Below are 23,102 nucleotides of genomic sequence, written 5' to 3' on the forward strand. Positions count from 1 at the left end.
TTCACTGGCCCTCACTCTTTTCATGTCCTCACTTTCCTCCTTACTCAGCTTAAATCTGTGGTCAAATTTTTCATCACTCCCTTGAACATACTCGTCCCTCTGTTACTTGGTTAAACTTACTTAGCTAAACCACAACGTTTATTAAATTCAACTTTTCCCTACTCCATTCCACACAGTTGAATGAAGCTGGAGAAAAACACACCATCAAGCTGACTGGTCTCATTTTAAATTATGCTGATCACTCATCTCTAGTGGACTCTTATAGCTGCCCAGCAATCATACTGTATTTCCCTAGGCCTTTCATTCGTTTGCTCCGCTGGAAGGGGATGATTTTACACCCTTTCTTCTCTTCTCAAAACTTAGACCACACATTCCCCAGGATGATCTTGCTTCCTATATACTGTGAAAATAGAAGCCATGAGAAGGAAACTTCCATAGCCCCAAAACCACAACTACTCACTTACCAGCATCTGGGCTCATAGACTGTCTTCCCTCTTGCTCTTCTGAGTGAACTGTCCGTACTCTTTACAAAGGCTAACAACCTCATGTATCCACTAGACTCCATTCCTTGCCTACTCAGTCAAAGACACTGCTATGGGCACTTCTCCCCGCTGTCCTGCATCAATTTCCCCCTCTCTTTCCCAGTACCGTGTAAGTATTCTCTCATCATAAAAACAAACTCTCTCAATCCTCCTTCCCCTTCCAGTTTATCCCTCCCCATTTCTCTCCTCTTTACAGCAAAATTCTTCAAAAAAGTTGTGTCTAGGGTGCCTGGGTGGCTCAGTTAAGCGTCTGCCTTCGGCTCAGGTCATGATCCCGGGTCCTGGGATCGAGTCCCACATCGGGCTCCCTGCTCCTCGGGAAGCCTGCTTCTCCCTCTCCCACTCCCCCTGCTTGTGTTCCCTCTCTTGCTGTGTCTCTCTGTGTCAAATAAATAAATAAAATCTTAAAAAAAAAAAAAGTTGTATCCACTTGCTGTCTCCAATTCTTCTCTCATCTCTTCCCCTCTGAGCCCCACCCCCACTGAAACCACCCTTACAAGGCAAGTGCGGCAAATGCAGTGGTCGATTTTCAGTCTTCATCGTACTTGACCTATGAGGAGCATTTGAAGTAGTACTCCCTTTTCATGTATACTTCCCTCACATGGTTTCCACTATGCTCCCTATTCTCTACCCACCTCATTACTTCTCATTCTTCTTGTCTAGTTCTTTCAGTTCCTGTGATCTCTGTGTTGGAGTGCCCAGGTCTCAGTCCTAAGATCTCTTCTGTTTTCCATCTCTACTTACTACCTCGATGATCTCACCCAATTTCAGGGCTTTAAATATGTCTCTCTATCTGTATATATATTAATTACTTTTAAATTTATACTTCAGGGCGCCTGGGTGGCTCAGTTGGTTAAGCAACTGCCTTCGGCTCAGGTCATGATCCTGGAGTCCCAGGATGGAGTCCCACATCGGGCTCCTTGCTCGGCGGGGAGTCTGCTTCTCCCTCTGATCCTCCCCCTCTCATGCTCTCTGTCTCCCGTTCTCTCTCTCAGGTAAATAAATTAAAAAAAAAAAATCTAAATTTATACTTCAGTCTGTACCACCTCCCTGTGTTCCACACCATATGTCCAACTTCTTCCTTAACATCTCCACTTGGATGTCTAATCAATATCCAAGCATCTGATCTCCTTCCACCACCATCCAGAGCCTGCTTCTCCTATGGTGTTTCCCTTCTCAGTCAGTGGCAACTCCATTCTTCCAGTGGCTTAAACAAAAAAATCTTGGCTCACCCTTGACTTTTGTTGCTCGGATACCTTGCATTCTAATCCATTAACAAATCCTGTTAACTCTACCTTCAAAATATATTCAGAAATTGACTGCCTCTCACTCTCTCCGTTAGTACCACCCTGGTTCAAACCACCTTCTAGCTGATTTTGCCGCTTCTGCTCCATCTGCTAAGTAGTAGTGCTGAGATTCAAACTCAGTTTTTCTTCCATTTTGAAGACTTTGATCTTTTGTCCGGGCTCTTCTGTCCCTCTGCTTTTTCACCTTTGGTGGCTGCAACTGTAGGTCCCTCCCCTATATTCATTTCCCTTTTCTTTCCATTTTTCCTTAGTAATAGAATCCTAACTACATTCAAAATGGCGCTGTGACCAAATATCTTTTGGTCTGTCTTTCCCAGCCTCATGTGTGGATAGATGGGGGTATGTGACTAACTCTTGATTAATGAGATAAAAGCAGAAATTGCTGGGTGGGATTTCCAGGAAAACTCCTAAGTAAGGGGGACACACAGCTGGTTCCCTCCTTTTTGACCTTACCCCACCCTCCTTCCTGCTGCCTGAATTGAGGACTTGGTGGCTGGAGCTTCAGCCGTGTTTTGCATTCTGAGATGAGCTTGAGTGTAGAAGCCACATGCTAAAGACAGAAAGCAGAAATACAGAAGCAGTCTGAGTGTCTGGTGACGTGGAGTTGCCCTGTACTGTCCTAGTCCATATTTGGACTCTTTTACATGAGAGAACAAAGGCCGTTCTAGTTTTTGTGACCTGAAGCTTAATATAATTTCTACCAATTACTTTGTCAGTTATTTCCTCTGCTCTTTTATAAAACCTGGCACAGTGCTAAGCACAAAACTGGTCCTCAGTAAATGACAGTGATTAGTTGCTTATGATAAAGCAGATCTGCCCAGTTTTATTTGACACATTCATTTCTGCCACTGTCAGTAATGATGTGGCCAAAGTTTTACAATTGAGTTTATACACCTAACACTTGCTAAAGGAACTTTTTTGTGTTGAGCTATATATGATTGGTCAAAATAAGTGGGTAACATGATAAACTTATGCCAAACAGTATAGAACTTAATAATATAATTTGTATCAAAGATAAGGTATGTCTTATAAAGTAATTGAGACAGAGTCCATAGGTTTTCCTTAAAATAAACTCCATTACTTTAAGACTCTAAATAAAAATTAAATACTATTACCACTGTTGTTAATTTTCACAGTGGTAACATCATTACAAAACAAATTTCTGCATAACACAAACTTTGGACCTTTATGAAAATTTTAACATTACAAAATCTATATGAAAAAGAATAGTAAGATTGTCTCTTATGGATTGCCTAGCTGGCTCAGTCTGTAGAGCATGAGACTCTTGATCTTGCTGTCATGAATTCAAGCCCCACGTATGGTGTAGCTTACTTAAAATAAAAAAAAGAATGTCTGTTGTGTTAGTTTTACTGATGTGATGCTGATGATTTACAAATGCTTAGTAAAGCAAAGAAAGACACATTTGAATCTTACTTATAAGTGTGGAAAGTTGACTGGGAGGTGGTTTGTTCTAGTTGAGTCCTTCTTGTGATTCAGACCATGGGAACTGGACATCATTCATCTCTAAGATGAATTCTGATGGGTGGGAAGAGCATGTTCCTTCAAGTGGGCAAGTCATTTAACCTCTGAATCTAAGTTTTTTTTTTAAGCTGTAGAATGGAAATAATACCAAAAATAACTATTCCATGGGGCTATTGAGATGATAAAATGAGGGAATACATGTGAAAGGGCCCCATTCATAGTAGTCACTCAATAAATATTTGTTCATTCATCTTGATAACATTTTATAAATGTTTAAGAAGTTTTGAAATGCTCTCATATACTGTACAAGTTATTGTCAAAATACCAAGCACCGATTAACACTTCCTCTAAGAACTTTTGGATGGTTGTATTTTAATTATTTTAGGATGTGACCAACTTTTGTGGAGTTGAGTTAGTCGGCTTCATTATTCCCCTGCAACATTTCCTTTGTACTCATTGATTTCCATGGCTACATGATGATTACTTCCTGAGAAACAAAGAAACACATGTGTTTAGAAGTAAAAAGGAAGCATACAGATCACCTATTCAACCATAACCCTGTAAAACCTGGTATAAATGGAAACTTTTCTTTTTTATCATATGGCGTTTGAAGTGAAGGAATTCATATTAGTCATTAGCTCAGTTTTTACTCTACAATAGGTGTCCCTGTAAGGAGCCAGATTGTGTCAGGCTTTAGAAGCCAAATATACTCCAAAACATTTTGTGAGGCAGACTATTTTCAATATCAAAATTTCTGAGTGGTGACTAACCCAGAAAAGTGATAGTAGGTAATGGGAAATTTGAAGACAAATGATGGGTGGAAGAAGAAATAACTTACCACTCTAAAACACATGGATTCGTTTTTATTATGTTAATTAGTTGATCATTCTAGCAAACATACATTGATGACTTCTACGTATGAGGTCCTGTAGTAAGTGCTCTGAGAACTACAAAGGTGAATAAGGCTCAGAGATGGTCTTCAAAGAACTTATAGTTTAGTACTGGAAATAAAATATATACATCCTCTGTCCAAATTGTGTCCTATGTGAACATGAGTCTGAGAACCTAGGGTGGCTTTGAAGAGGGGATGTTTTGAGTCTTAGAGAATACATAGACATTTGTGCACAAAACAGACAGATGCAAAGGCATTCCAGATAAAGGGAATGGTAGCTACAAAGACCCAGAGGTGACCAGGTTCAGACTTAATGGATCAGAGATAGGCAGAGATTGATTTGGGAATATCTGTTTTGGGGATAACATCATTTTTAATAGGTAGGTATTTGGTATATGGAGACTGGCTTAATGTGGAAGGAGAGTATTATAGACTGTGTCCCCCTCAAATTCCTATGTTTGAAATGTAATCCCCAATGTGATGATATTTGGAGGGAAGGCCTTTGGGAGGTGATGAGGTCATGAGGGTAGAACCTCCATGAATAGGATTAGTGCCCTTATAAAAGAGATTCCAGAGAGCTTCTTTGCCCCTTCCACCATGTGAGGACATTGTGAGATGGCCATAATGGACTAGGAAGCTGGCTCTCACCAGTCACTGAATTTACTGGCTCCTTCATCTTGGACTTCCAGTTTTCCAGGACTGTGAGAAATAATTGTTTATTGTTTAAGTCACCCAGTCTATGGTATTCTGTTAGAGCAACCCAAATGGACTAAGAGAGAGTTACTGAGTTCAGTTTTGGACATGTGGAATGTCAAGTGCGAGGTGACAGGCTATTCTGGTAGAGACGTTATGTAGGTGGTTAGAAATCAAGTCTGGAGCTTAGGAGAGAAGTGCAATTGTAGGTCTACATTTGGGACTCATCAACACCCAAGTGGAAGATGAACTTACAGGAGTCTAGAGTAAAAAGAAAAGACAGTTGGGGACAGATTCCTGGAAACAACTAGATTTAAGGGACAGACTGACAAAAATAAACTTGGGAAGGAGGCTGAGGAGAAGCCAAAGAGATATGAAGGAAAACCATAAGAAAATTGCAGTGTTTTATCAGATTCTTTTTTTTTTTGAGGTTCTTTTCTGGGATTTGGGGTTCTTTTTCTAATGTTGATTCTTCTCTTCACTCCCAAAAATAAACTCCAGGAGCCAGGAATAGACCAAATAGATGGTTATTCCTGGGGTTACACACAGAAGGGAAGGTTCGAGGATTCAGGTAAAAAGCATGGTCCTGGGTTCTGAAGCTCCAATGAACCAGGGAGGCTGTCTCACATAGTGGTTATGAGCTCTACAGTTAGATCTGTGTTCAAGTGTCACCCCTGAGGTGGATTCTCCCAGCAAGTGTGTGTGTGTGTGTGTGTGTGTGCCATCCTGGGTGTGGACTGCAGTTGTCTCACTCCCAGACGCCTCTGCCCCCTCCCCCCAATCCAGTGGAATAAAGGAGAAATTTATCTACTGACATGTAAGCTTCTCAAGGGTTTGGTACATAGTAGGTTCTTAAATATATAGTTTTCTTTTAAGAGGTGAATAATAAATGAACAAACATAAAGATCAGTACACAGGAAATAACTTCATAATAAACATATGAGCATTGTAGTCTCCTAACATTTTTATGGTCATCGACATTTTCAAAACTCTGATCATTGAGCATCAGAGGAACATCTACATGTGTCCACTGGAAAAGAAATAGAAGAACAGCTCTGCTCACCATAACAAAATTATAAGGAAGTTGATTTAAAAAAAAAAACAAAAAATCATCCTCAGTGGTTCATAACATCATTCCTTATTAAGCAATGGCATAACACTAATGCTTCTAAAGTGCTTTTTACTTTCCTGGCATTATTCTGAATACCTTATTTGCATTAATTAATTTAATTTCCCCAACAAATCTATGAGATAGGAGCTTGTCTATTGTGTAGATAAGGAAACTCCAGGTACAGAAAAGAGCCGAGGGTCACATAGCTAATAAGTAGCAGAGGTAGGATTTGAACCCAGGCAGTCCAACTTCAGAGTCTGTGCATGTAACTGCTACACTACACAGAAGCCTACCTTGATTCTCTTACTTGCCTGCATAGCCAGACCCACCGTGTTTATCACCTAGTACAGAAGGAAAGCTACGCTGTACACGTGAAGTGAGGTTTTCTCACTGGGGCTTGGGTGGTGGTGGCAGGTGGGGCGGGGGCATGTTGTGGGAAACGTATTTGTGTTAAATCAGGACCACAAATATGATGATCGTTTATCCTAACAGAAATCATAATCACACAATGATCTTATTTCACAGTTTACTCCCCCTAGTCCCATGGGCAGGTGACTTAAGCTCCTTGTCACAAACCCTCATTCATAAGCTAAGAGAGAAAGAGAGGCTCAGTGCTTGTGGATGGGCCAAAAAGTGGGTATACTTGGGAGTCTCCCCAGAACACACTGACCCCTATCTGTTCTCTACGGTCCTGCTGGGGACCTTGTTTTCTCAGGGGACCTTGGGTGAATGGCCTCATCTTTTAGTTGGTGTCCAGGAGCCCACACTCTTTGTCCCTTAACTGAGGGGTAACTGGGCAAAATCTCAGGAGTCGGGCAGAAGAGGCAGCACCAAACCAAGTGGAAACATTGCTGCTGCTTGAAGGGAACTGGAACCCAAACTGACAGTTCGGGATCGCTCTAAGCAATATAGCCAATATATGCTATAGCACATATGTTTACACAAAAAGATTCAAACAAAATATTTCCTGGTAATTATGCTCAGTGAATGAGGATGTTTTACGACTCTGACTTAAATATATTTAATGTTGTAGAAGAAAAGAACCCAAAACACATAAAAATAAATCAGATTAGGCTTTGTCTTTTGATTAATGTTTTTTTTCTTCACCGAACAGGAAAATACTCATTAACAAAAGTTTTGAGAACAATAAAGTAACTGGAGGTTATTAATATGAAAATATTGTCGATTGTTCCTCCCGTAAAAATCTCGCTGGACAGCCCACTTCCTGAAAAATGACTCAGCAAAAGCTCCCAACCAGGGTTGTTCGTGTTTAATACAATTGTTCAGGCCGGCACTTATTTCTTATCTATAAAGTCCCCTTGTGATTGATGATTCATGTTTCTTTTCAATTACGGGCTTTGAATGCAGACTATTTCTTAATGTAAACAAATGGCTTCAGTATTTAAAGCAAAACATTTCCGTTTGTTTAGTACTATTTCCTATTTTATGCCCGAAACCATATTTTTGAGGGAATTGTTTGGTTTCAGAAGAGGGAAAAGAGAATGATTGTTTAGAAGAATGTGTGCAAAGGACGGGTGTATTTGCCATGGGCGCCTGGCCAGAGGTCCCAGCGTGGGCTCAGAGGGGGTACACGGTAGCCTAGCCTCTTGTAGCATGGCCCAAAGAAGTTAGTGTCCTGAATTCTCACTTGAAAGATCCTGGTTTTCCTGTGGGAGGAAAGTGTATCTTTGGCAGCTTGGTAACAAGCCTTGGAGCAGTTCTTTAAATTCTCAGTTCTGCTGAAGGGCTCTGAAGTAGAGGAATGGAGGATAAAGGACACATCGAACGGTTGCCAGAAATGCTAGGAAAAAGAGAGCAAGATGTTCAGTGATTTCTAATGACGTTTTACAATTACCAATGTAAGAAGTAAAATTAAAACCTAGAAGAGCAAGAGCCAGTTTCAACAGACTATGTGCCAAAAGTTGACCACTAGAGAGCGCCATAATCTAGCTGTACGACCATAGGGCTGAGACTGTTGGAGTCTTTGTTGGCCAGGATTCAAACGTTTAAGATTTACGTTTGGGAAACGGGCTCACTTCGGCAGCACACATACTAAAATTGGAACGATACGTTTGGGAACCGATCAACAAGGGCACCCTAAGAATTTTCAATCAGAAGACCGACCCCAACGTAAGATCAAGAAGAGGTAAGAGGTTCAAAATATTTACTTGGTGAAGCTACTTATTCTATGGCAATTATGTTTATTGAGAACTCGAGAAACAGACATTGTAGGTGTTAGAGATTTTACCTTCGCCTTCTCTTAATGAAACCCCAGATTTGCATGAAGATAAAGAAAAGGAATAATCTCAGTTAATTGAAACTGTAAGTCCACAATTTTCTTGTCAAATTGGGAAAATATCAATTTAATTAAGCAGTGGACACTACCCATATTTGTTTTGGAAAGACAGTATTGTTTCCATCATTCTTGCTTAAGTCTTCCACGCCCTCAGCAGTACATGCCGGCTGTGTGCCCAGCATCACTCCAGACGCTTTGAATATAAAGAAGCAAAGCAAAGCCTCATTCCCTACTGTCGTGAAGCTCCTAGTCCAGTACGGTAGATAAATATATAACAAAAACAACAGGGATCAGAGCTTTGATAAAGACCACATGCTCAAAAGAGTTACGGGGGATCATAGCAAATCATCGTATACAACGAGGTGGCATTGAACAAAGCCCCGAAAGGGTAAATCATAGTAACAGCTGACACTGGGATAGTGTCACGTGCCACGCTCTCCAGCCTGCTCTACCTAATAAATGCTTAAAGGTCATGTAACCGGGGCGCCTGGGTGGCTCACCAGCTAATAAGCGTCTGCCTTCAGCTCAGGTCATGATCCCAGAGTCCCGGGATCGAGCCCTGCATCGGGCTCCCTGTTCTGCGGGGAGCCTGCTTTCTCTTCTGGCTTTTGCTCCTCCTGCTTGTGCTCTCTCTCTCTCTGTCAAATAAATAAATAAATAAATAAATAAAATCTTTAAAAAAAGGTCATGTAACCTTCACAACAACCATATGAGGTCGGTGTTACAGACAAGAAAACAGGTTTGGGGATGGTATTCTGGACAAAAGCAGCATGTATAAAGGTTCAGAGACGCCTAAAACTATGGCATATTCCAGGGAATAGAAGCTCAGATAACAGTAATGATACTGTAACATTCAGGGAAACACCATGTCCTCTAAGATCTTATAAACAGAAAAATGTGATGAGTTAAAGCAGAAACTTAGAACAGATTTTTAAAAACAATTTCCTTAATTACATAACAATTTTATTCCTCAAAGAACGTAGGAATATAGTTTATTGAGAGCACAGATCCATTGAAAGACCAAAATGCTTTTTGTAATGAAATATTACATCCTGAATTTTGAAGATGATAGAAAAAAATATGGAATGGCTCTGTGAACCACTATTTTGGATACCGTACATACTTCTTAAAAAACTTTCTTATAGGGGCTCCTGGGTGGCTCAGATGGTTGGGCGTCTGCCTTCGGCTCGGGTCATGATCCCAGGGTCCTGGGATCGAGCCCCGCATCGGGCTCCCTGCTTGGCGGGGAGCCTGCTTCTCCCTCTCCCTCTACTGTTCCCCCTGCTTGTGCTCCCTCACTCTCTCTATCAGGTAAATAAATAAAATCTTAAAAAAAAAAAAACTTTCTTATAACAAACCATATTGCTGTGAGTATCCTGAAAATAGTAATTCTATAGTTTTATTTTTATTTTTTTATGGCATGAGGCAATTTTATTCTCAAAATTATCTATTTAAATATATGAAAAAATATCTGGGAGGATATACATAAAACTGGTAACAGTGGTTATTTTTGGATGGGAGGATCTTGATTTCCCTATTTATTTTCTTTTTTTTTTTTCCAGTGAGCATGTATTTCTTTTCTTTTTTTTTTTTAAGGTTTTATTTATTTACTTGACACAGAGAGAGAGAACACAAGCAGGGGGAGATGCAGGCAGAGGGGGAGGGAGAAGCAGACTCCCCGCTGAGCTGAGCAGGGAGACCGACATGGGGCTCGATCCCAGGACCCTGAGATCATGACCTGAGCCGAAGGCAGATGCTTAACCAACTGAGCCAGTCAGGTGCCCCTATTTTTTTTTTTAAGTTTTTACTGAATTTTAGTTAGTATAATGCTATAGTTTTAAAGTTTAACTGAATATCTTGAAAGATTTTCTAATGTTGAAAAATACTACTAATATAACTAAAACAACTTTCATCTATTTTTATTTGAGATAGCTTTTGTAGGATAAACTGTGATATCAAGATTAAATATTTATTGGTTGCCCATTACTTACAAAGCACTGTAATGCTGTGTCAAGATAATTTATTGAACAAATATTTATTGAGCATCTAACTTGTGCTAGCCATGGTGTGTGAATTGCTGTGGGTATAACAGTAGCAAAAAAACAATAAGGACCCAATCTCTGCTTACCTCAAAAAGCCTGAGGTTTTTTGGTTTTTTAAAGATTTATTTATTTTAGAGAGAGAGCGCGCGTGCACGAGCGCGTGCGCGTGCATGAGTGGGGGGAGGGGTAGAGGGAGAGAGAGAGTCTCAAGCAGACTTCCTGCTGAGCGTGGAGCCCATTGCGGGGCTTGATCCCACGATCCTGAGATCGTGACCTGAGCTGAACTCAAGCGTCAGATGCTCAACCAACTGAGCCACCCAGGCGCCCCTGTTTTTTTTTTTTTTTTTCAAAAAGTTTTTATTAAAAAATAGATAAAATGATTTTTTTTAATTTGAAGAATACAGAAATATTTTTATTTTTTCATTTAATGATGCAAAACACAAATGCCGATTTGACGTACATTCACATATAACTTTTTCTCTCACGTTTACAACTCAACAGATTGGTGAATCCAAAGGAACTAGTATAATCACTATGTGGAGCATACCACCATATTAGTATTTCAGTAGTTTACTCCAACCCATTTCTTCTTTTATACTCTAAAACATCTTCATTGTGTTGTTTGATGAGATAGATCCACAAGAAGACGGAGGTGCCCAAGGTCAGTCCAACTTTCAGCCAGTCAGGTCTGTCATGTGGCGGCTCCCGAACGTAGAACTTGGATCGCGCTGAAGAGCCGCTCGGGAGCCTGGCAGGAGCCAACAGCTTGGAGAACAGGCGCAACAATGCGGGCAGCTCCATCTTGCCAGGCAGCTATAAAATAATTTTTTATTCAAAAATAAAATAAAATAAAAAAGACCACTTTAAAAATTTTGTATTAAAAAAGTTTTATTTGAATAATAGACTTTTTGATTTTTTTTTAAAGATTTTATTTATTTATTTGACAGAGATAGTACAAGTAGGCGGAGAGGCAGGCAGAGGGAGAGGAGAAGCAGACTCCCCGCTGAGCAGGGAGCCCGATGTGGGGCTCGATCCCAGGACCCTGGGATCATGACCTGAGCCGAAGGCAGCCGCTTAACCGACTGAGCCACCCAGGCGCCCCGACTTTTTGATTTTTTTTTTTTTTAAAGATTTTATTTATTTATTTGACAGAGAGAGACACAGCTAGAGAGGGAATACAAGCAGTGGGAGTGGGAGAGGGAGAAGCAGGCCTCCTGCTGAGCAGGGAGCCCGATGCGGGGCTCGATCCCAGGACCTGGAATCATGACCTGAGCCGAAGGCAGACGCTTAACGACTGAGCCACCCAGGCGCCCCGACTTTTTGATTTTTTAAAAGGCTGGTTTCTAGTTCTAGAGGGACTAGGGTTCCTAGCAGACTAATAAGACAGAGACTCAGTTTCAGAGGAAGAAAAAAAGCCCAGTCAGGGGCCTCAATAATAGGGCCCTTATTGGGGCGCCTGGGTGGCTCAGTCGTTAAACATCCGCCTTCGGCTCAGGTCATGATCCCAGGGTCCTGGGATCGAGCCCCGCGTGGAGCCCCGCGTCGGGCTCCCTGCTCTGCGAAGCCTGCTTTTCCCTCTCCCACTCCCCCTGCTTGTGTTCCCTCTCTCTCTGTGTCTCTGTCAAATAAATAAAAATCTTAAAAAAAAAAAATAATAGGGCCCTTATCAACAACACACATAACCTGATGATGTGTCTTGAAGATCAGCTTAGGGCAGGATTTTCCAACCTCAGCACTATTGGCATTTGGGGATGGATAAGTCCTTGTTAGTGGGGGACTGTGCTGTGTACTCTATTAGCAGCATCTCTGGCCTCTACCAACCCCCAGCCCTGGCATTAAAAATGTCTCCAGGGGCACCTGGATGGCTCAGTCAGTTAGCGTCTGACTCTTGATCTCGGCTCAGATTGTGGTCTCAGGGTCCTGAGATTGAGCTCTGCGTGGGGCTCTGCCCTAGGAGGCCTGGAGCCTGCTTAAGATTCTCTCTCCCTCTCCCTCTGCCATCCCCCAACCCTGTCACCTCTCTCCCTCTCTAAAAAAAAAAAAAAAAAAAAAGTCTCCAGGCATTGCCTTGGGGCTGCGAAGGAACAAGAACCACTGGCCCAGGGCCACTTAAACAGCTCCTGTCAGTGGTCAGGCTTGATCCTAGGAAGTAGTCCAAACAATTTGAGCTGCAGCTGGGAGGAGAGGTTGAGGGTGGGGACCAGGAACATTCCAGTCACACACACCAGTCTCTTTTATGGGCATCTTGGAATATATCTGTTTAAAATATTTCCATTTCCTCCTTTTCTTTTCCTTATTTGGTGAATCTGTTGTCAGCACTACGGGATAGGGGAGGTTGTTTTTCTTAACTGTTACTTTCGGGAGGAGATGGTCTCCTGTTCATTCAATCTGTGTGGACTTCCGGCAGGAAATGGCACTCAAGGAAAGTTTTGAATAAAAGGAAGATGCTGGTTAGCCAGTGGAAACAGGAAGTTGTTGCCTGTGTCTTACACGGCTTAGAAGAAAGTAAGAGGCAGAGGGAAAATTCACTTAACAGAAGTGGGAGGAGCAGAAGAGAGTGGGGTGGGAGTGGAGGAGGGGTAGGGAGAGCCCAGGAGCCCGAGGGAGGCAGCCAGGTCAACAGGTTGAAAGACCTTGAATCTGGGGGGGAATTGGCTGTACAGGAAGAGGGTAATGGCGCTGCATAGTAGGAATGGGGTCATGCAGTAACAATTGTGATTTATTAATCATGCTACGGTGTAGTATGCTGCTATACTATTACTATTCTAAAAATACTCTATTTAAAGGAATAGTTTTCTCACAGTGTATACTATTATTTTTTTTAAAGATTTTTAAAAAATTTATTTATTTGACAGAGAGAGAGAGAGAGCACAAGCAAGGGGAGGGGCAGGCAAAGGGAGAAGCAGGATCCTGCTGAGCAGGGAGCCCCCGGGCTCCATCCCAGGATCCTGAGATCATGGCCTGAGCTGAAGGCAGACACTCAACTGATGGAGTCACCCAGGCGTCCCCCTCTCACAACATGTATTAAAAGCATTTGCCTACATTATAAAATCCCCTTGAATAAACAGAGAAAGAGAAAGCAAATGTGGCAAAATGTTAACAATTGGTGAATCAGGTGAAGGGTGTATAGCTGTTTGTTGTGTTCTTTAACTTTTCTGTAAGTTTGAAAATTTAAAAAACAGGGGCACTTGAGTGGCTCAGTCAGTCTCCCTGCTCAGCGGAGAGCCTGCTTCTCCCTCTCCCTCTGCTGCTCGCCCTGCTTGGGCTCTCTCTCTGTCAAATAAATAAATAAAATCTTAAAAAAAAAAAGGAAATTAAAAAAATAAAAATTTGGTGTATGTGGGGAGAAGAATCAATTTATTTTTAAGATTTTATTTATTTATTTGACAGAGACGACCAGCAAGAGAGGGAACACAAGCAGGGGGAGGGGGAGAGGGAGAAGCAGGCTTCCCGCGGAGCAGGGAGCCCAATGCGGGGCTCGATCCCAGGACCCTGGGATCATGACCTGAGCCGAAGGCAGATGCTTAATGACTGAGCCACCTGGGCACCCCAAGAATCAATTTTTTTTAACTTCATGATGCTTAGGGCTGGATGGGTCATCACAGATACATGTTCATGGGTACAGTGTCCTTACCTACGAATTGTTCTCTACAGCATAGTATAGTGATGACCAACATTCTCCTATGACCAGAGTGATTTCTTTCTTTCTTTTCTTTTCTTTTTTTTTTCAGAGAGGGAGAGAGAGAGGGGAGGGGCAGAAGGAGAGGGAGATAGAGAATCTTAAGCAGACTCCATACCCAGCACGGTGCCTGATTCAGGGCTCGATCTCACAACCCTGAGATCATGACCTGAGCCGAAATCAAGAGGACGTTTAACCGACTGAGACCCCCAGGTACCCCCCAGAGTGATTTCCCATTGTGCTTTTATTTATATATTTTCAGATTCTGATAAATTCAATATGGAATTGTCAGAGTTTTGCATAATTTGGACCAACATTTCCTAACAAGGCAGAGGTAACTCTTAGCTTGTAGCTTTTGCTATTATTCATTCAATAAACATTCCTGAGCACCTACAGTATACAGAGCAATGTGTTAAGTGTTATGTGGAATACAAATATGAATCAAATAGACATTCTGTTCTTAATCTGATGATTTGGTATAAATTTAAAAACCTTTCACACGGGGCGCCTGGGTGGCTCAGTCGTTAAGCGTCTGCCTTCGGCTCAGGTCATGAACCCAGGGTCCTGGGATCGAGCCCCGCATCAGGCTCCCTGCTCAGCAGGAAGCCTGCTTCTCCCTCTCCCACTCCCGCTGCTTGTGTTCCCTCTCTCGCTGTATCTCTCTCTGTCAAATAAATAAAATCTTTAAAAAAAAAAACAAAAAAACCTTTCACACAAGTGACTTTAACACAAGATAGAAGATCACTGCTTTGTGTCGAGTCCTGGAGGAGGGCATCATCACTTCCTCTGGAGGGAAAGGGTATTAGGTGTATTCCTGTTGCCTTGTTCCATCCTGCAGTGGACGAACAGTGGGGCTGAGAGTTGAAGCTGTCGGTGGAGCTGGAGTGAAGAATCCTGCACTGATCTGCTCTTGCTGCCTGACCCATCATTCAGTGGCTGAAAACAACCACCATTTATTATTGCTCCTGTGTCTGTGGGTCACTGGGGCCTGGCTGACTTAGCCCAGGCTTGGGTGGGCAGCTTTGCTTCAAGCTGGGGCAGCTGCATGGGAATATACGCCTCTCTTTGCAGTTTGTGAATCAGGGGGGTGACCCTGCTTCATGTATCTCTCATCCCCCGTGGACCAGCGAGCTAGGCAGGGCCTGTGTTCCCAGGTGCTGGCAGAGGTGTACGAGGTCAAAAAGAAATAAGTGAGGCCTCACAAAGCCTAGGCTCAGAGCTCACACACTGTCCCTCCAGCTCATATATAGTTGGCCAGCAGAAGTCACAGGCTAAGCCCAAAGTCGTGGGTCAAGGGGGAACACCGTGCCCTCATTGAGGTACTGGCCAGGGTATGGATGCAGGGAGAAGTGAAAAACTGGCGCAGTTTATGACATATGCCTTGTAGTTATATGACTACTACATCTAGGAGAAATAACTTCAATTTTTTTACAGGGCAAAATTTAAAAATCTGATAAAATCTTGTAAAAATTAGGTTCATATGGGGTGCCTGGGTGGCTCAGTTGGTTAAGCATCTGCTTTTGGCTCAGGTCATGATCCCGGGGTCCTGGGATCAAGCCCCTCGTCGGGTTCCCTGCTCAGTGGGGAGCCTGCTTCTCCTCCTCCTCCCCACTTGTGCTCTCTCTTGCTACTTCTGTCTTTTTTTCTCAAATAAATAAATAAAATATTTTAAAAAAGTAGGTTCATATGGAAAAATGTCCCTAGCCATCCCTTTAAATACCGACTTTCTATAGGGGGCAAGACAGCATGAGATTATACTTGGACTTGGGGAAGATCTAATGCAAGTGGTAATGGGAGTCATGTGCCCATTTAATTTTTTTAGGCCTTCTTGGGGCTGGCTGTGGGCCTCATTTTCCCTTGCTAGTTTGGGCCCTTACTTACTGCACTCTTTCTTCCTCTCAGTGGCAACCAGCCCCCTTAACATCCCGACATCTTCATGTTTTCTCCCTCCCCATCAAAGCCTCTTCTGCAGGAAGGATCTGGCAAACTCATGCACAGTGAGGCCTAAGTGACCAATAAGGATTAAAAGCTAAGTGCTTTCAGGAGCATTTGTATTTGAGCAGGGGACAGAAGAAGGAATGGCTCAAACACCCAGCAGTGACTAGGGTGGAGAAGTGAAGGACATGGGGAGCCGAGGAACTAGCCCAGTGACCTCAAAATCATAGCCTATAAGGCATTACATTTTTCCTGGACAAGCTACCTGCTGGGATTTTGTGGGCAAGGATATAATTGCAGGAATAACTAGGAGCATGGCTTGTATTATGTATTTAGCTTAAGTAATATTAAAATATGTGCCCTGACAAGTCAGTTGTATTTAATAATGTTGTATAGTGTAATGGTTCCCAAATTCCTACCGGAGTTTGCAGTTACTATCTCTGAGAAACGAATAAACAAACATAGCAGACATCAGGCAAGAACTTTCTGAACTGTGTCAAGGTTAATAATAAGTAAAATGTTATAAGTAGGGACAGGACAGCAACAGCTGTGCCACATTCTTGGAAGCAAAGATTTTGATAGCATGAAGTCAGCCCGTGAGCTCAGTTTTTGCTTCTACTCTGGGTGAACACAGAACACTTAAAATAATTATAACAAAAACCACATTTCTTTTATAAATTACAACTGTTTTGCACTCAAATTCTGATGTCTGCTGCTGGAAAATCAGGGGCATGTGAAGCAATGTTGGAAGGAGACCCAGATCAAAATTATGAGAATGTCTTGGCTGAGATTCAGTCTTTCGAGCTGCCCATTGAAGCGACTTTAAGGTAGGGCTCCTTTATATTTGTTCTTCCTTTAGTGGTGATAAGGCAGTCTTATTCACTTCTTTTTATGCTTTTCTCTATAAAAGAATAAAAAATAAAATTTGAAAAATAATTACAATTCTGTATGTACCTAATCTCTACCTCTTTTCTTATCTTTAGAGAAATTACAATAAACAATCGACTCTTTTTTGCATATTTTTTTCCTGATTCATCACCACAATGTTTAAAAAATAGAAATGACTCTCAAGAGATCAAAAAGGGCCTCTTGCCATCTCCAAATAGATATCCCATCTCATTTATATAAGATTTCAATGGTTTTCTCTAAAATACTGCTTAGTGAAAAACATTGAGAATAATGAGACATATCAGTGAAACGAACTTCTATTTGGGTAGATGTGAGTTTTAGGGGAAAAAAAGCAAAATGTTTATTTGCATTGTTGCTACTTGGGTATATGGTGACCTCTCAGATGTGTATTTTTTTTTTTTATTTCCACGTAACATTTAAAAATAGCTTCTTTGGTAATAGGAGGATTAATTTGCACATTTTAAGAACAGGATTAAAATGAAAGAACGTGTATCTTTATGTTAAAAGGGCAGCATTAAAAAGTAATTCTTTCTGCCTGCCTGTAACTGACACCTATTAGTGTGGGAATGACAATCACTGAATTTGATAGCAACAGTCAATAAATATTTGTTGATTAAATAAAAGGATTTTTTTTGGGGGGGGGTGTTGTCTCTTCATCCTCAGAAAGGGCCCAGGGCCAAGTTGCTTTGAAATATGCTACAGTTTAAATCTGAGTAAATTTCTCCCAAGTATTTAAATTTGATTTTGCTTTAAATATATTTTGAATCTCTTCAAAGGGCCTAGGGTAGTGTTGGGGGCATGGGAAGGCATTGATATTTATTGGTTGATTCTTGGATTATCAATATGTAGGTGCAGTTGTAAAATATTTACAAATCTATTACAGTTTTTCCTTACACTTTCATTTTATCCAAGCATTCATGAACATCCCATGAAGAGGGGAAGGTAATTTCTATCATATTTAATAGGTAGAAGAAACCAGAGCTTTTTTACTAATGGGAAACTCAATAATTTTTTCCATATAGAACAAACTTTATGCTGTACCAGCACTTTCTAGAACTTGTACATTTGTCCGGTGGCTAGATCAGAAGTCTAAAGGGGAACAAACGGGTGAGGGGAACCTAGACATGTGTTAGTTACTGTGGCTTCTGATGCTGTTGCTGCTTCAGAGCTCTTGGCCTTCGACCCCTGACCCTCACCACCTCTCCCCTGGTCTCACAACCGTGGTTAACACCTACACACGTCATCCCTCCATGGACCTATCCTCCTAGCTAGTGTTGCTTGGTATTGGATATGACTTCCTGCTTTGGATCTTGGAGCTTTCCTACCCTCTGTTTTTAGGGCAAATATTCCGGGTCTTGTACCTGGTCTTCGTAAAGAAGAAATCAGTGTAGATCCAGCCCTCACAGCACTCTCCCAATGTCACCCTCAAGAGGGGAGACAACATCGATATTTTCTCCAGGTGTTGTCCTGTCGCCACCAGAGTGGACCTGCAGTACCCACTGTTAGCTTCATGTCTGGGTTATTGAACAAGGGATGAGAGCATTCTTTTGCAAAGACTCCCGCTAAAACACCCCAGTGTTATTTAGAGGGTAGACACAGAGCTCTTAATAAAACTTTATCTGGGACAATATTAACCAAAATTAGTTTTCCTAAACTTTTGCTTTAGTCATTGATTAGATGAAGACTTCTTAGACTGGCATTTGATGCTTTTTTGCACATACGTATGCATGTCATTGATGTTCCCTTGTCAACTGTTCTTTTCTACTGTTTTTACAAAACACATCAGCTTGTGTGGTCAAATATGAGAATTGGAAAATCAAGACAGGACTTCCATTTTGGCTGAACTAGACTGTTTACTATTTGATAATGTGTCCTGAGATTTTCTTCCTCCTGTGTCCATGGTTTATTATTATTATTATTATTATTATTATTATTATTATTATTCACTCTTAGCCCTGCAACCTGCCTTGCAGGGGATGATTCAAATGTTCTTTCTTCTATGAAGCCTCTCATGATCCCCCAGCCACATGTGAATACCCATCCTTTGAAGTCCCAAAGAATCCAGGGCATTTATCCTGACTTAAAGTGTGTGTGTTGTTATTTTATAACCATTTTCAGGTGGAAAGATTCCTGAGGGCAGGAATGTATCTTCCTTTTACCTTTGTATCCTCTGCAGAAGATTCTGCCAACAGAGTAGCTAGATAAATATTCGTTGAACTGATTTGTATGAGCTTCTGAACTCATCGTGGTGACCTTGTGAAGCAAAAGAAAGGAGGCAGTTGAGAGAGAAAGTCATCCTTTGAGGGAAGCAGAGGAGGTGGTGGAAATATTTGAATAGCTACAAGCTCTAAAGGCAGACATGGCGGCTAGTGGATTTGGTTGGATGCGGATTGGCCAGTTGGGTTACACAGGCCCTGCTGGGAGGCCCTGGAGTGGACAGTGAGGGAAGGGTTAGGACATTGAGAGGACAGGGCTGGCAATACAGGAGAGAAACATTCTCAGGGAAAGCCCCGCACCTGGGGATTGAGAGAGTTCTGTTCACTTTTCCTTGTCACAGAAGAAAGGCATTGCTTCAACAAACATTTCCTGTCATAAAATCTTCGACTCTGTTAGCTTCCTTCCCCTGCCCACCTGGTTTTCTAGGTGGGGAGTCTGAGGTGCCCTGTTCGAGGTCAGCGTTCAGATCAGAGCCAGGTGGGGTTTGCTCCTCTAACAAGGTGATCTCCCCAGAGCTCAGTGACTCAGGACTTAGAGACGGTTTCTGCTTTGGTCATTTAAGAGTGACTCAGCAGCTCATCTTTCACGGGGTGCAAGCTTCCTAGTGCTCACCCCCACACATCATGTGGGGGGCTGGGTCTCCTCTCCCTGAGGAGTTGGGGGGGTTGCTGAGACCAGGAGTCATGCCGTGGGGTACTGTCAGTGGTCCATAGTCTCTTTCGCCCTGCCTATCTGCATTCCCCCCTCTTCCCAATTTCCCACTTGGCTGCTCCCAGAACAAGCTTCTCCCAGATAGTCCAGCCTGTCTCCTGCCTGACTCTCCCACTGGGACCTCGGGTCTGCTCCTTTGGCCCTCCTTTTTTTGTGTGTGTGTGAAAAGGTGGACAAGAATCAGATGATTCTGAGGTCCTGTGTTTGTTTTCATTCTTTGAAACGGGACTGCTGCCTGTAGTATTTTTTTTTTTTAAGATTTTATTTATTTATTTGACAGAGAGAGACACAGGGAGAGAGGGAACACAAGCAGGGGGAGTGGGAGAGGGAGAAGCAGGCTTCCTGCGGAGCGGGGTGCCCGATGCAGGGCTCGATCCCAGGACCCTGGGATCATGACCTGAGCTGAAGGCAGACACCCAACGACTGAGCCACCCAGGCGCCCCCCGCTGCCTGTAGTATTAAGTTTAAAGGAGAGAGTTTTAGGGGAGAGCTGAGATACTATATTTTTCCATGATTTGTGTTGCCAATGAAATAGCCATTAAAGACATTGCAGGCAGCTCTAACAGTGGAGTTGGGAATAAAATTCCAGGGTAGAAAAGCAGAATTTGATATTAGCCGTGCAGATGGTGAGTGAGTTTAAGAGAAAAGGGAGAAACGACGAGAAGTCTACTGCTAGTGCCTCTGTCGTCCTAGCATGGCTTTGCTTTGGGCGGTCAGATGGCTGGTAGGCTGAACCTCACCAGCAGGTGGCAGCTGGAATTAGTTTTGGGGCCCTTACCCTTTTGCCCTGGGCATAACTGCTCTTATCATGTTACCACCGTATGCTAATTTCCACGGGATTTTCTCAGTCTTTTTCAATTTTCTTTAAAAAAAGATTTTTTTTTTAAAGATTTTATTTATTTATTTGACAGAGAGAGACACAGCGAGCGAGAGAGAGCACAAGCAGGACGAGTGGGAGAGGGAGAAGCAGGCTTCCCGCCGCGTAGGGAGCCCGATGCGGGGCTCGATCCCAGGACCCTGGGATCATGACCTGAGCCGAAGGCAGACGCCCAACCGACTGAGCCACCCAGGCGCCCCTATCTTTCAATTTTCTGACTTTCATTCCAGTCCCCCCATGTGGCTTAGATATATGTCCAGCTCCTTGCAGCTCCTGCATCTGGGGGCATGCTTGTCCCTGGTAGGCTTAAGCGCTCTTTGGAGCCCCAGTAAAGGAAAGTGCTAGCACTGGCCTTATTCAGCCTTTCCACCTTCCTTTAAGAAGGATGGGCGCCAGGTCTCACGCAGCACATCAATCCCAACGCACTGGTAGTGGTTGCCTGAATCCCACATTGAGGTGATTCTGATAGATTAGTGACAGCAGCCGTGGACGTTGGAGAGGGCTGCAGGAGTGTTCATAACATTTGCCATGTTCACGCTAGAGCTTCCTGCGGCCAGGGAGCTGCCCATTAGACCTGCCCTACCCCGCGGGTCCTGGCTCCAACCTGCATGTTGCCTGGGCTCCTGATGCCTCTTGGGGTCCTGCAGGTCTGTTGTTAGGCTCTTAGAACAGGTCCTGAAGTCACAGCATGTCTGAAGGCTTTTGGGTTCACAAGTCCCAGTGTGTCTTATGGCTCTAGCTGACCCGAGGGAGGAGAAGGGCGGATTGAAGGCACTGCAAAGTTAGTGGGAAGTAGAGAAAGGGGACGTGTCCAGAGAAGGCCTTACAGAGGGCTGGGAAAAATAGGAGGAAAAGGGAATTGTACACGATGACGTACCAGAAGACATTTTTGTAATTGTTTTATGATAACATAATTGTTTTACAGTTGTATTCAGACTCTCTCGGGCTCTTTTCCAAAAGCTGACCATGAAGTTTTACCAGTTTCAGAGCAAACAGGATATTGTTATTTCTCTGACTTTAATGTTTTTAGGAATGAAGATAACATGCTTTTAGGAAAGGACAGAAAACATTAAAAAAAAAATCCAACTAATTAACTGTGTATACAATAACATCTTGGGATGCCATGCTAATAAATATAACTAGTTAGCACCTGTAGACATTTTACAATGCTCTTGCTGTATATACCTTCAGAAATGTAAGCTTTCTATTAAATCTTACCCCATTAAGTACACTGATTAACATCAAAGGTCCAGTTGTTTGATTTTGGCTTTAGTTTCTGAAACTATAAAGTAGGGATGAAGAACTTTTTTTTTTAAAGATTTTATCCATTTATCTGAGAGAGAGAGAGAGAGAGACTGCGTGAGCATGAGAAAGGGGAGGGGCAGATGGACAGGGAAAGGGAGAAGCAGACTCCCAAGCTAAGTGCAGAGCTGAGCCTGAGTGGGGGGCATGATCCCAGGACACTGAGATCATGACCTGAGCTGAAGGCAGACACTTAATTGACTGAGCCACCTAGGCGCCCCCAAAATGGAGATTATAATACAACCCATCTCAAATGGTTAATAAATACAAAGTGCTTAGCACAATGCCTACCTAGCACATTGTAAATGCTCAATAAATGTTAGCTATTATTATTATGTCTAATTTACATCTGGGATATATATTCCAGTATAATTTTTATTTTATTTTATTTTATTTATTTATTTGAGAGAGAGAATGAGATAGAGAGAGCACATGAGAGGGGGGAGGGTCAGAGGGAGAAGCAGACCCCCTGCTGAGCAAGGAGCCCGATATGGGACTTGATCCCGGGACTCCAGGATCATGACCTGAGCCGAAGGCAGTCGCTTAACCAACTGAGCCACCCAGGCGCCCCTATTCCAGTATAATTTAATAAATATACAGAGTGTTGAAATAAACAAGCACTCACAACATCTTGAAATACTGATTAAGTGGGAAATATTGAGTAATGTGAATTTTATTTTGGTTGTACAATATTCAGGGGAGAGAGGTATCCCTTTCTTAAAACCATATTTACTAATGCTTATATTTTATACTAATGTAATATCATTACCTCATTTAATCTCAGATGAGAGTGGTGTAGTGTGGATATATATGGAGTCCAGAGAAACTGTCCAGGAATAAATGTGGGCCTAACCATGACTGAGGCCCACCTGTCCACAGCACCTTGGGAAAGCCTGAGTCCCCAGTGAGAGTGGGCTGTGTAGTTGGCAAACTTCTGAACATTTCAGTGATAGCATTCACTGTTTGATCTTCAGTGCAACACAAGAGAAAAGCTAAAAAACATTTTTATATCTGGGAACCAAGTATTTTAACCAGGGAGATGGTTTTGTTTCTTTACTGGTTAAATGAATGGACTCTGGAGCCAGAGGATGTAGGTTCAAATTTTGC

General features: G+C 42.5%; 2 protein-coding genes across 7 annotated transcripts in view; one reads left to right on the forward strand and one right to left on the reverse strand.

The window, feature by feature from the left end:
• EXOC6 (exocyst complex component 6) overlaps positions 1-23,102 on the forward strand; it is a 355,061-nt gene that overhangs the window by 106,915 nt on the left and 225,044 nt on the right. The window contains exons 1-2 of one of the 6 annotated variants that reach the window (XM_064595025.1): positions 7,589-8,173; positions 16,707-16,806. The exons of 2 other annotated variants lie outside the window; for them this stretch is intronic. In XM_064595025.1, the coding sequence (XP_064451095.1) occupies positions 16,721-16,806 (86 nt within the window). In that variant the 5' untranslated portion in view covers positions 7,589-8,173; positions 16,707-16,720. Of the gene's footprint in view, positions 1-7,588; positions 8,174-14,096; positions 14,258-16,706; positions 16,807-23,102 lie in introns of those variants that run through there. 3 more of the 6 variants (XM_064595029.1, XM_045878434.3, XM_064595027.1) reach the window with 3 other exon arrangements.
• Positions 10,764-11,172, reverse strand: LOC123846678 (NADH dehydrogenase [ubiquinone] 1 subunit C1, mitochondrial-like). Its single transcript, XM_045878438.3, has one exon. It carries the CDS (start codon positions 11,164-11,166, stop codon positions 10,936-10,938), a length of 231 nt encoding a protein of 76 aa, XP_045734394.1. The 5' UTR covers positions 11,167-11,172; the 3' UTR covers positions 10,764-10,935.

The sequence above is a fragment of the Mirounga angustirostris genome, unplaced genomic scaffold (assembly GCF_029215605.1).
Source record: "Mirounga angustirostris isolate CCGP_5_RB_7025 unplaced genomic scaffold, mMirAng1.0.hap1 SCAF_6, whole genome shotgun sequence".
NCBI lineage: Eukaryota > Metazoa > Chordata > Mammalia > Carnivora > Phocidae > Mirounga > Mirounga angustirostris.